This window comes from Capsella rubella, unplaced genomic scaffold (genome assembly GCF_000375325.1).
Source record: "Capsella rubella cultivar Monte Gargano unplaced genomic scaffold, Caprub1_0 scaffold_5, whole genome shotgun sequence".
Lineage (NCBI taxonomy): Eukaryota > Viridiplantae > Streptophyta > Magnoliopsida > Brassicales > Brassicaceae > Capsella > Capsella rubella.
In genome coordinates this window covers 5,749,563-5,761,175 of record NW_006238919.1, presented here as the reverse complement: position 1 = coordinate 5,761,175, position 11,613 = coordinate 5,749,563, and the positions used below count along the sequence as shown (strand labels likewise).

Here is an 11,613-nt window from a genome sequence, read left to right as displayed (position 1 = left end):
GAGTGCCTGCTAGAGCGTTTTCCAAACCTAAAAACTTTGGTTTACTTAGATTATACCTTGTTGACTTAGTGAATACTAAAAGTATAATCTAAATATAATCTAACTAGTGAATACTAAAAGTAACAAAATAATTATTGACAACAAAGTAACAAAATAATTCACTGGTTTATCAAATACTATTTAATATCCTATATTCTTTTAGCAATTTTTTCTTGGATTCAAGGTAGATTCTAATGGATTAGGGAATATATATGAACCAAAATATGCATAATTAGGGAATATATTCACAAGTATATATATACGGACGTACCGTCACAAATATCAGAGGTGGGATAAGGGAGTCTACGGCGGCTAGTGGTGGCAGGATTGAAAAGGTTATTTCAAACCAAGATCATGCATAATTAGGATATAATGGAATTTCAAACCAAGATCACTGAATACTAAGAGTAACAAAATATATATATGAACCAAAATATGCATAATTAGGTTATAATGGAATTTCGAACCAAGATCACTGAATGCTAAGAGTAACAAAATAATTATTGATAAACAGAGACTAGAGTCTCAAAATAAGACATGTACAAGTGAAAGGGAGAAATCGCACGATATAAAATGGAGCTTTTGGAACCGTAAAGGAGCCACATGGTAAGTCTACAATTTGAAATGATGAGATAATTGTTGATCGTTGCCATTGGGATGATTCTCCACTCTTTGAATTCTGGCGGCAAACAAGTCAAATCTATGGAATACATCAATTCCCATGATCTCTTGTGTAAGTCTTCTAGACCCCAAATCTTGAAAACATGGTCCTTGTCATCAACAAATCTCTTGAAAATGCATATACGATGGTCAAGAACGCACATGCTTAATTCGTGGCAGCTTCTACACCCGATATCGGGAGTGATCGAAATGCTTTCGAATGTCTCTGTGTGGAGATCAAAAGCTAATAACTTGAGATCCTTTTCACGGTGACATGCTCTTTCCATGTTGTGGCTGAAGCAATACATGACTCCATCTAAGTGTATTAGAGGATGGTTATGGTGAACTCGACAGTTTGGTGGATCTACGTACCTCCAAGTGTTAGTGTCAAGAGCAAAAACCATGCACCTAGTAGATTTATTCTCACGTTTGTAATCATGCTCGTAGTACCACAATAGCTTATACCTTGGACTTATCACACTCTTCTCTCTTCCTATCCCTAGCAAAGTATATACCCTATGCCCACCTGTTACAATAAACAAAACCAAGCTAGTATATATAAACAAGAACCTTTTTGGTTTATGGATTTTAATGGATTTTGAAATCCAAACAAAAAAAGTAACGTATTATTCAATCATTGGTTTTAAAGTACTTATCAAAATTATGTGTTATTGTTTCCATGGTTTAAATCTTATGTATTCGTTTACTCGTTTTTCTTTAAATTTCACATTGGATTCATGGTTTATTAATATGGATGTGAAAAAAATACATAGACTCAAATCCATGAGTTTCAAAATATATGAACCAATAAAGACATGTAAAACATAGTAAGGGAAATCAAGTACGTACCGTCACAAATATCAGAAGTGGGATAAGGAAGTCTACGTCGGATAGTGGTGGCAGGATTGAAAAGGTTAAATATACGAGTATGTGTATAGATACAAATCAAACCATCACAAGGCATAGTGATTTTGTAAAAATCAAACCGGTTAAAAGACCTAATGGGTAAAAGACATGGAGGAACATGTAAGACGAGTCCACTGGCAGAAACTAACATAGTCTCTAGAGAAAGACCATTGTATCTTTTTTCTTCTGAGAATATGAGTATTCTCACTTGCCTTAACTGTAGAGATTTCTGATATTGATTGTGTTTCTCTATGAAGTACTTTGACTCCATTGTTCCTCTCCATTCTCTTGATACGGCTTTGAATCTCACCAGCGACTTCACTGGAAGCTTTATCAAGATTTCGTCTATAATCTCTTGTGGAGTGTTTCCACGTTTTCTTTTCTCTCCCTCCATTAGGGTTTCTCTCTATCACGGCCTAAACTATCAAAAGGGTGAGATTATGACGAGAGAAAGAGTTTAATTAGGTTAATATATAAAATAGCACAAGTCACCTAACCAATCAAATTCTTCCACATAAATTTCTATTTCATAAATTATTTTTAAAGCAATTATAAATTAAATAAGAGATTTTGTGGGAAAAAAAAAAAAAAAAGGAAGAAGAAATTTACGAAAAAACATTTAATTGAACAAAACCAAACTTAGAAAACAATTAAAACTCGGCTATTCCATGAGCTTTTGAGCTTTTGGAGAACAATAATCTCGAGTCTTGATCACGTCGGAGCTTTTAGAGAGTTTGAATTAGAGTTTTGATTCAAATATTTAGCTCAATATATTTGTGGTTGTGGACTTGTGGTTGTGTCATGTAAAGAGTCTCAGTTTGGCGTTTGAAGTGTCCTTAGTTACGTTCTTCCGTTTTGCTGGCAAAGAAGTTTTGTGTGAATTTTTGGAATCTATCATGATGTGTTTTCATGTACTTAGTAAGTGATTACCCTCTTATGACGCAAAAGCAGTGAAAACTATGATTTCATGCAAATTGTATTACAAAAGTTTCTTAAATGATAATTAATATGGAAAAAACTACAATATAATAATTTTAATTGTGTAAGGTTAAACTACAAATAAGCAAAAACCAATGTCGCGTGGTTGATCCATGAAAAAGGTTCTGAATATATATATGATCAATGGCTGGAATGAAGGTTGTGGCTATGGAGGACGGGACGTGAGTGAAGGTGAAAACGAAGATTTGATGATGTGAAGATATTTTGGTGGTTTGAAGCTTTTTTCTTTTTTTTTTTAATAAATTTTGGGTCTTAACTCACTATTATTGCTTGTAAATATGCATTAATCATGTAGTTTAAGGTATTTTTGCATTAAGAGTCCTAAAATTGAAGCTAAAGAGGCAAAAGGAAATTTTGGATCACAAAAAGATTGCAAAGAAAAGCTTAAGAATTTGAGAAACCATCTAAAATTTGGATCATAAAAGATAAGAATTTTGGATCAAAACGGAAGCGGATTTGGAGTTACAGTTAGGAAGTTATGAAGATTTGAAGATGAGAAATGTAGTAAACCAAATCCAGTCCGAACCGGGTCGATCCAACTTGGACCAAAACCTCTTTTTGTTTACAATTTAGTGGTTGTTTTAAGTTCTAAAGAGAACTATAAACTTGTTGTTGAATCTTTGCCCAAAAAAAAAAAAATCTTATTTAGGTTTTAGAGTTGGAATTGGGTCATAAAATTAGAGGCTGGTTTGTAACGGTAGATACTGGATTAAAAAAAAAAATTATAAAAGAAAAATAAAAGTAGAGAATGGCACATTCCAGCACATTTTTTTTTTTTTTGTAATGTGGCTTTATAGCCATTATTTCTCCTTATATATATTTTAAAAATTTAGTTAATAAAATGTGACCTTTTAAAAAAAAATACATAATATACATTTATATAAAAAAATGTACGTTAGTGTTACAGTTCTCTGGGAGTGGCAGTTGCAGTAATAAAGTGGAAGGCGGAGGGCACTTGAAGAAAGAATTATAATATAATGAGAGTTTCAAAAAAGATGCGGGAAAAAGAGTAGTGGCAGGACTGTAATAATAGGAGAAGTTGGAGGGTATTTTCGTGAAATGCATAACAGAATACTCCTCCCGCTCACTATAAGATCGTTCTTCTTCCTTCTTCCTTCTTCCTTCTTCCTTTGTTCCTTGTTCCGATCATTCCTCTCGCCATTTTTTTTTGTTTTCATCTCTGAGTTCCTGAGAAAAGATGAGTTCACCATTGAAGAAAAGGCAGAGAATCTTGAATTCATCATCGGAGGTTAGTCGTTAGTTAGTTCATGATCAATCTTGCTCCGATTCTTTCTCCGTTCAGTCCGATGAGCTTTAGGTTTTTAGGGATTTAGGTTTCGATGATTATTCAGAATTGGTGCGTGATCGATCTTGCTCCCGAGATCGTAATTTCTTAGTTCGTGATCGATCAAGCTCCGATTTCTTTAGCGAGATCGTAATCTCATAGTTCAATCGCGAGAAGCTTTTGGCTTTGAGGATTTCTCAGAACAGATGATTTGATGATGTTTTTGTTGTTGCGTAGGTTTCTATATTTTGCTTTATTAGATTTGTCGAGATCTCTGTATAAGTTCAATAGCTTGTGTTCTGTGTTCAATTTGTTCCAGCAGAGTGAACATATCGATGAGGAACATGATGTTGCTACTATGGATCTTACCTGCAACGAGGAGGCAAGTATATCTGCTTGAGTTGAATGTTTCTTGTTGTGGTTTTGTTGTTGCATAGATTTCTATATTTTGCTTTATTAGATTTGTCGAGATCTCTGTATAAGTTCAATAACTTGTGTTCTGTGTTCAATTTGTTCCAGCAGAGTGAAGATATCGATCAGGAACAAGATGTTGCTACTATGGATCTTACCTGCAACGAGGAGGCATAAATCAAAATATTTCTAACGCTTCTGGCTTTGCCTCTCCCATGCTGACTCTGCACTCATCAGGATTTCTTATGTTTTCACAGGAAATGATAGCTGAACTCAAGGATGCAGAACCTATACAAGCTAATGAAGTTGGCATTAATGAGGTTAGTGTGTTGTATCAGTTTAATTTCAGAATAAACGTTTGCCAACGAATGTGTATGAATCATTTCTTGTAGGCCCGTGAGTTCGCTACATTGCTTATCAGCCAGCAACCTGAGATAAATCTTATCACAGCAATAGATGAAAACACTAGAGCCACCACAATTGACACAATGCTAGCTTCGGAAAAGGCTGCTCAATACCCTAAAGCCATCCCACTGGCGGTCCTTGTGTTTGACAAATATTTTGCGTCGTTTCAAGTAGGCCAAGGACCAGTCCCGATAGATCCTCAAACCGCGATCACTCTGTCACTCTTCATCGCAGTGTTAGTTGTGTTTGCAAACTGAGATAACTATTTGATGATTTCTTATAATTTATAACTTTAGTAACTCTTTTTCTGTTTTTTGTTTTTGTATTTTAAAGGAAGTACGAGTATGGTATTGACAAGTCTGAGAGCTTGGTATTCCCTATTCGAAATCTAGAGTTGGAGATACAGATTCTTCGAAGTTTTGACTACAGGCTATCTGGGCCAACGACAAAAACTTTTGTAGATCTACATCTGAGCATGACGGCACAACATGATGCTACTGTGAGTTTTCTGCAATCACCTTTCTCTACTGCCTTGAATCATGGGATTGTAGTTTAGTACTTATGGTCATTCACTGCATCTATTCTCTTATCACCGTTACATTTCATGGCAATCTGAGTTTTGTTTGTCTCTATTGTTGGCTGGCTTGGATTTTATGATTTTGCTTTCTTAGTCATGGTCTTGATCGTTTACTTTTGAATCACATATACTCATTGTATTTGTCGTAACATTTATAAGTTCTGTTGTTCATTAATAAGGGGTTGTTTTATTTTGGAAATGTAGTTGCACTGATATGATAATGAATTAAATGCGCTTAAGTGACTGATTTAATATTTTCTTAGCTCTCTTTTGTATCACCTAAGACAAAATAAATGTATTGGACTGTTTACTGTGACTAACCAATTTTCTTTCTTTAATTCCTTCTTATAGTTCCAATGTCTCTGCTCGTACATAGCGGAACTGTCACTACTCGGTCGAGAGTTCTCGGGGTTTCTTCCGTCTCTCCTAGCAGCAGCCTCCGTCTTTTTGGCTCAATATGTGTTGCGCCAGAATGAGAAACCTACTACGGTATGTATGCAATTTCTTTCTTTGTACATTTTAACCGAACCTGAACGAAATCAAACCAAACTCAAACCGACCCAAACCAAACCCAATCCTACACTCAAACCATTTGGTTATGTTTCTTCTGAATCTAACACACATATATGTTTGTTTGTTAATAGGATTTTGTATGGGTTTACGAAAAGGGTGACTTGCGAAATGCAGTCACCCTTTTGCTAGAAATTTTTCTTCAAAGGCGATATGGAGTATGTCATTACATTAGGAACAAATATACTTCATCACACGTAAGTAAAATAAAATAGAACAAAATATATAGTTTTATCAATTATTATAACACTTTATCACTTAATTGTTAATTAATGTAACCTTCAATGTCATTTTTCTTATAGTTTGAAGGTGTAGCATCTCTTCCATGCAGAGACTCGATTCCGGAGGAGTTCTTCTCTTAGCGTATCCCCGATACTTTACATCGAGAGAACCTATTATATACAGTGTATTGCTTTCTAGAAATATACATATAGATTCAGATTCTTATAGAAATTCTATTATATACGTTACATTGACGGTTGTGTATGATATTACATATTCCTAGAAAAATAAATAAAAATATTTGGTACGTACTTATTTAGGATATTAGGATTCTTACTATTTAACTTACGTGATAAGAAGAAATTGCTGAACTGACTCACTCTTTACATTTGAATACAAAAAATCCAGAGAATACTGCTTAAGATTCTCAACTTTATACTATGATTTGAGATCCTCCAAATAATGATGCTATGTATGATGAGGTATCAAGGAAATCCAAGTGAGCTGAAACACATTAGAAATTTCTTACTGAAAATGAAGTAAGATGCAACTCAAAGAGTAGGCATGGGCGTTCGGGTACCTGTTCGGGTTCGGGTCGGGTATTTCGGATTTTTGGGTTTTCGAGTTTGAGATATAGAACCCATTCGAGTATTTATAGATTTCGGGTTCGGATCGAGTATTTCGGGTTCGGGTTCAGGTTACCCGTAATTCTCAAAATTCAAAATTTGAGTATGCAAATATGCCCAAACTAATTAAAAATTCCAAAACCTATATAATTTTTTACTTAAATTTATTTAAATAGGAGTTTAGAACTTTAAAACAATCCAAAATATACAAAAATTGGATAATTTGACATTAGATTATTACAAGTATATATATATATATATATATTATTAAAAAATTATTATCATATATTTATATTATGGACGTATTAGGATATCCGTTCGGGTTTCGGTTTGGGTCAGGTTCGGGTTCGGATTTTTGGGTTTAGAGATATAGAACATGTTCGGGTATTTCTAGATTTCGGGTTCGAGTTCGGATCGGGTTTGGGTCGGATTTTCGGGTCCGGGTATTTTGCCCAAGCCTATCAAAGAGGATCTGTTGAAGCTTCCCGCAACTTCCTCCAAGCTCAAGATACAAGTCATGTGTATTAGTGATCTATGATTTATATGTTTAGGGGTTTATGAGCTATATTGGTCCATAAGCTATGGCTTATATTGAACAACTTAATTTGGTTCCTTTTATGAGAAATCAAACAGATTCTTTACACAATATTCTTAAATCCTGCTATACACTTTTATTTATATAAGACCAGGATTATCAGCAGGATTTAAGCAGTATCTTAGCATTAATGTCATTTAAATTTTAATCAAAAAGCATAATAAATGGTAAGATACCTATGCTAGAGTATGTTGGAGAAGAAACCTTTGGTGGGTTAAGAGACGCCTACGTGGCAGACTCTGATTGTTTTTTTTTTTTTTTTTTTCTGATTGGCTAAGATGATAAATATATAATGGAATTTTTTTTTTTTTACTCAAATTAAGATTAACGAGATATGTATACTCAGTTTGATGTCACCGAATTTCAACAAGCGGAAATTGCCGAAAATACACGAGTGGATTTCTCGCATAATACAAATATGCCTTCAAATCTCGTCGATCTGATGGCCGCTAGAACTCGACTTTGGGATCGAGCTAAGCATGAACAATTGAATAACGATTTAGTCGAACATATTTGGGGTAAATTTTCTTGCAATCATGTTTAAATTTATTGTACTTTATGTTATAATTTCTATCTTATAATTTCTCTCTTATGTATGTTTTCAAATTCTAAATTTGCAATAATTATAAGATTTTCTTAAATTATAAATTATAAATTTATTTAATTTTAAAAAAATAATTGTTTTCTAAGATAACCAACTTAAGATCCTACCAATAAATACATCTCAAAACTAAGAACAAAATTAAAGCTCTTAAACTCTACTTTTTTAAATTTAATACTAAATTAATACTAAAATACCCTAATTAACATACTACATATAATGTTGTTCTAACGTTGCTACGATGCTGCGGAAAGAAGATTCTTCGCCCACTCCAAAAGTGCTTTACAGTGGTTGAAGCTTTTTTAATTTACATGAGACTTCTTACAGAAAGGTTCATGTACATGTTCTTCTTCATTTCTATAATTAACTTGCCATCCAAGCTACACTCTTAGGTATATGAACCTCATGTTTTTTTTTTTGTTGTTGTCATGACAGTGAGAGAATGGAGTTGGTGTACAAAAACCATTTTATAACGCTACTTCTTCCAATCGATTGGTATGGTGAGATGGTTGCTTATCATTAAGGTATAAATTTAATGAGCAGATCAATTAGAGATTTACATACAAAACAATCTAAAACTAGTCGATACACTAGACATATCAAGATGAGGAAGCTTTTAAACTGGATTCGAGTTTTTGCTTTTGCAAGATCAATCCGCTCGAAATCACTAAATGTGAATCATATAGTCATAACTTGTTAATAGCCGAAATCAGTTTACTTTTGTATGGTAAGTATCTTGCGGCGCTCAAGCTCATAGAGCAGTTCCACGACTGCAGAGTCAAAAGAACTCTTCTTGTCAGGCCTAGCTTCTCCGGCATACATCACAGCCTCACGATTGGGTATCCGTAGCGTTATGGTTGATATGAAACTGCTGAAGCTAGTCCGCTTCTCACCGCTATCAGTGAATTCAAACGGAGTTCTGACCAGACACAAGAAAGTTATCAGTTTAAGACTGGTCAATACTCAGGAGACACTGAACCAAAATAAGACACAATTGATGATGAATTCACCGCGATTTCTCTTCCGAGGTGTCGAAAGTAGGCATTGGCCAGAGATACTTCTTGCAGAACTCATGTAGAGTTCCACGAGGCCCACCTTTCTTCATGTTTATAGGTCCAATAACTGAAAATCATAAAACCATGAAATGCTTAATCCTGGAACCAAGAAAGTGAAGAAGAAAAGAAGAATATGTTTAAGGTAAAAAAACAGTTTCTACACGCTCACCTGGAATCACTATACTCTGGATTTCGTTAGAATCTGGAGCCGGAGTTTCTCCGTCAAGATTAACAGCCATGGAACTTTGATTATCCCCGATTGAAGTTTTACGTGAAATGTTTCTCTTCTGAAGAACCAAATAAAGTTTCAGCAAATGAAGACATTGTAAACACACCAACACACGCAAGTAGAAACATCAGAACATTTACCTCAAGTTGCCTAAGCAGATGCAAAGCTGCTTTTCCCAAGGCCAGTTTATTTGTCTGTTCAGATCCATCTCCAGTTAGAAGAACATCATCCAGCTGCAACTGGATCGTGGCTTGTGCTTTGACACCATCATTTGAACATTTCACTCGGAAGAAATACCCAAGAGAGTCGCATAGCTCATTGAGCTCTCGGTATGGAGGTAGCTGAAGTTTATCTGGAGTAACAAGTGGAGAAAGCATCGGCTCAAAGATTCTCCACACTTGATCAAGATCTAACCTTGTATCGATCAGCAATGCTCCAGCGATACTCTCCACCAAGTCTCCAAGAGCCTAAACCAAAACAGACAAGTATGTCAACCTGTTTGTTCTTTTTGTAATCTGAAAATCTCAGGCAGGGACTTAAAATGGTCATGCAAGTATGTTTTTTTTACCTTAGGCCCTTGTATTGAAGGGATTGATCTACCAGTCTCATCTGGCTTTGGAAAGGACATCAGATACTCGTTTATTTGTGTCTCAAGAACCGTAGCACGACGTTGAAGGTGGCTATGCAGATTATTTTTCACTGCAACTTGTGCAAAATTTTCATTATTTACACATGCAGAACGAAGATCGGTCATCTCTCCAGGCCCAGTTTGTTCGTAGGTATTAAAAAGGTGACGGGTGATTAGAAAATCCAGTACAGAATCGCCAAGAAACTCCAACCTCTGTTTGAGGAACAAAATGATAGCATGAGATTAGAAAACTAGGTGTGAGTTAACCAAATAATGCAGGGTTAAAATGATGAGGCCATACCTCGTATGAATAGGATTCATGAACAGAGGAATGTGTGATAGCCTCTTTTAAAAGGAACTTGGCAGAGAATTCATGTTGGATCTTTCTCTCCAACTCTGTGAGCTCATTGTCTTTAGGTATGTAACACCGTAGAGAAGCTCTATTGATGGCTTCAATGACTAGGTTTTGGTCAAAATCGACATCAACACCGAGCCATTTCATCATATGGAGAGAAGCAGTCAATCCACCGCTTACATAATAGGCACCAATCAGGGCCTCAGCACAATCTGATACAGATTTTGAAACTGTCCATCTATGACCCATGTCGCAAGCCTTCCCGATTTTGATAGTCATGTTTTCTGTGAAGAATTTTGGGTCCAATGGTACTTCTCTAGTTTCTACCCCACATTTGCAAGGAACTGGAAAAAGAGAAACTTGACCAGGTGCAGTCCAGCGACGAGGTTCAAATGCGCCATTTCTTATGTATCCCTATCAAACCAATCCCAATATAAAAGATATTTCATTAGTGTTCTAACTGATATAAGACATTACTTACAGAATATTAGAAGATACCTGTAGTTTTCGATTGGTTGCCACGGAATGAAGATTTGAGTTAGATATAATCGATTGCCTCTGCCGTGATAGTTGTCCTTCATCTTTGTCAGGATACTTAAGGAATAGATAGCAGCTCACAACATACTTCAAGACTGAATCCCCAAGCAGTTCCAATCGCTCCATGGAAAACGCTTCGGGGCATGTAAGTGTTGTAAGTGCTTGAAGAATCTGATATATAAACCAATAAAGTTAGATAGCTAGATAGTTTCACCTCTAAATGACAGATAGTGTCAAAAACCATACCGATGTACTTGATATACTGAAGTTATTAATGCTACAATCAATCTCTTCCCTAAGCTGGCTGGCCAACATTAAAGACTCTAGGCGGTACATCACTGAGGGCAGCAAGTAGATTGATTTTACCACAGCACGAGGTACATCAATTCTGACCAAAAGCTCTGGAGGCAAATGCGCATGGATATTTGGTTTTTTCTTCCTAACAGTGCCAGCTTTTGGTTCTGTCTTCACAACCACTGTCCATTTACATTGAAAACTACATCTTAGCGCTCGTATACTACAATATCCTGATAACATACAAAATGTATCCATGTGTTAAGGAAACAACTTACTCTCTTCATTGAAGTCGACTAAAAGGTTGTGTGCATGGTGACTCTGCTTCAACTTCATCAATGGCTGGTTCGGGTGCGCCAAAACAATCCCATACCTGATTAAATGAGAATATGAGACAACATTAACTAGAGAGCTATCATAAGTAGATTGAAAGAACAGCCATAGCTACAATACTTACTTTTTGTTAAAATATTCTACATAAGTAGCATATTCTGATGAGACGTCACCCTCAAATGGGCTCATAGCAGAAGAAGCCGTTACCGCTTCGACTATAGAGTATATCCTTCCAGTATGAATTGCAATGACCACAAGTTCTTCGAGACTATTTTTGTCAGACGAA

General features: G+C 35.5%; 3 protein-coding genes across 3 annotated transcripts in view; 1 reads left to right on the top strand and 2 right to left on the bottom strand.

Moving 5' to 3' along the window:
* Positions 1-539: 539 nt before the first annotated feature.
* On the bottom strand, positions 540-1,999 carry LOC17887506 (putative F-box/kelch-repeat protein At1g12870). Its single transcript, XM_006293141.2, has 3 exons — positions 1,549-1,999; positions 1,072-1,225; positions 540-993 (listed from the first exon to the last, which is right to left on the bottom strand). Exons 1-3 carry the CDS (start codon positions 1,997-1,999, stop codon positions 540-542), a joined length of 1,059 nt encoding a protein of 352 aa, XP_006293203.2.
* A 1,803-nt stretch (positions 2,000-3,802) lies between these two features.
* Positions 3,803-6,214, top strand: LOC111830628 (cyclin-A1-4-like). The gene is made up of 9 exons (XM_023783113.1): positions 3,803-3,853; positions 4,209-4,271; positions 4,409-4,471; positions 4,558-4,620; positions 4,693-4,940; positions 5,039-5,204; positions 5,634-5,771; positions 5,927-6,049; positions 6,155-6,214. The coding sequence occupies exons 1-9, from the start codon at positions 3,803-3,805 to the stop codon at positions 6,212-6,214; spliced, it is 975 nt and encodes a 324-aa protein (XP_023638881.1).
* A 2,191-nt stretch (positions 6,215-8,405) lies between these two features.
* Positions 8,406-11,613, bottom strand: part of LOC17887342 (endoribonuclease Dicer homolog 3) — a 7,397-nt gene continuing 4,189 nt past the window's right edge. The window contains 10 exon segments of the mRNA XM_006293257.2: positions 8,406-8,815; positions 8,907-9,018; positions 9,121-9,238; positions 9,321-9,647; positions 9,749-10,021; positions 10,110-10,577; positions 10,662-10,871; positions 10,947-11,176; positions 11,273-11,367; positions 11,452-11,613. The exon segment at positions 11,452-11,613 is cut by the window's right edge and continues 18 nt beyond it. Coding sequence (XP_006293319.2) covers positions 8,611-8,815; positions 8,907-9,018; positions 9,121-9,238; positions 9,321-9,647; positions 9,749-10,021; positions 10,110-10,577; positions 10,662-10,871; positions 10,947-11,176; positions 11,273-11,367; positions 11,452-11,613 — 2,200 coding nt within the window. The 3' untranslated portion in view covers positions 8,406-8,610.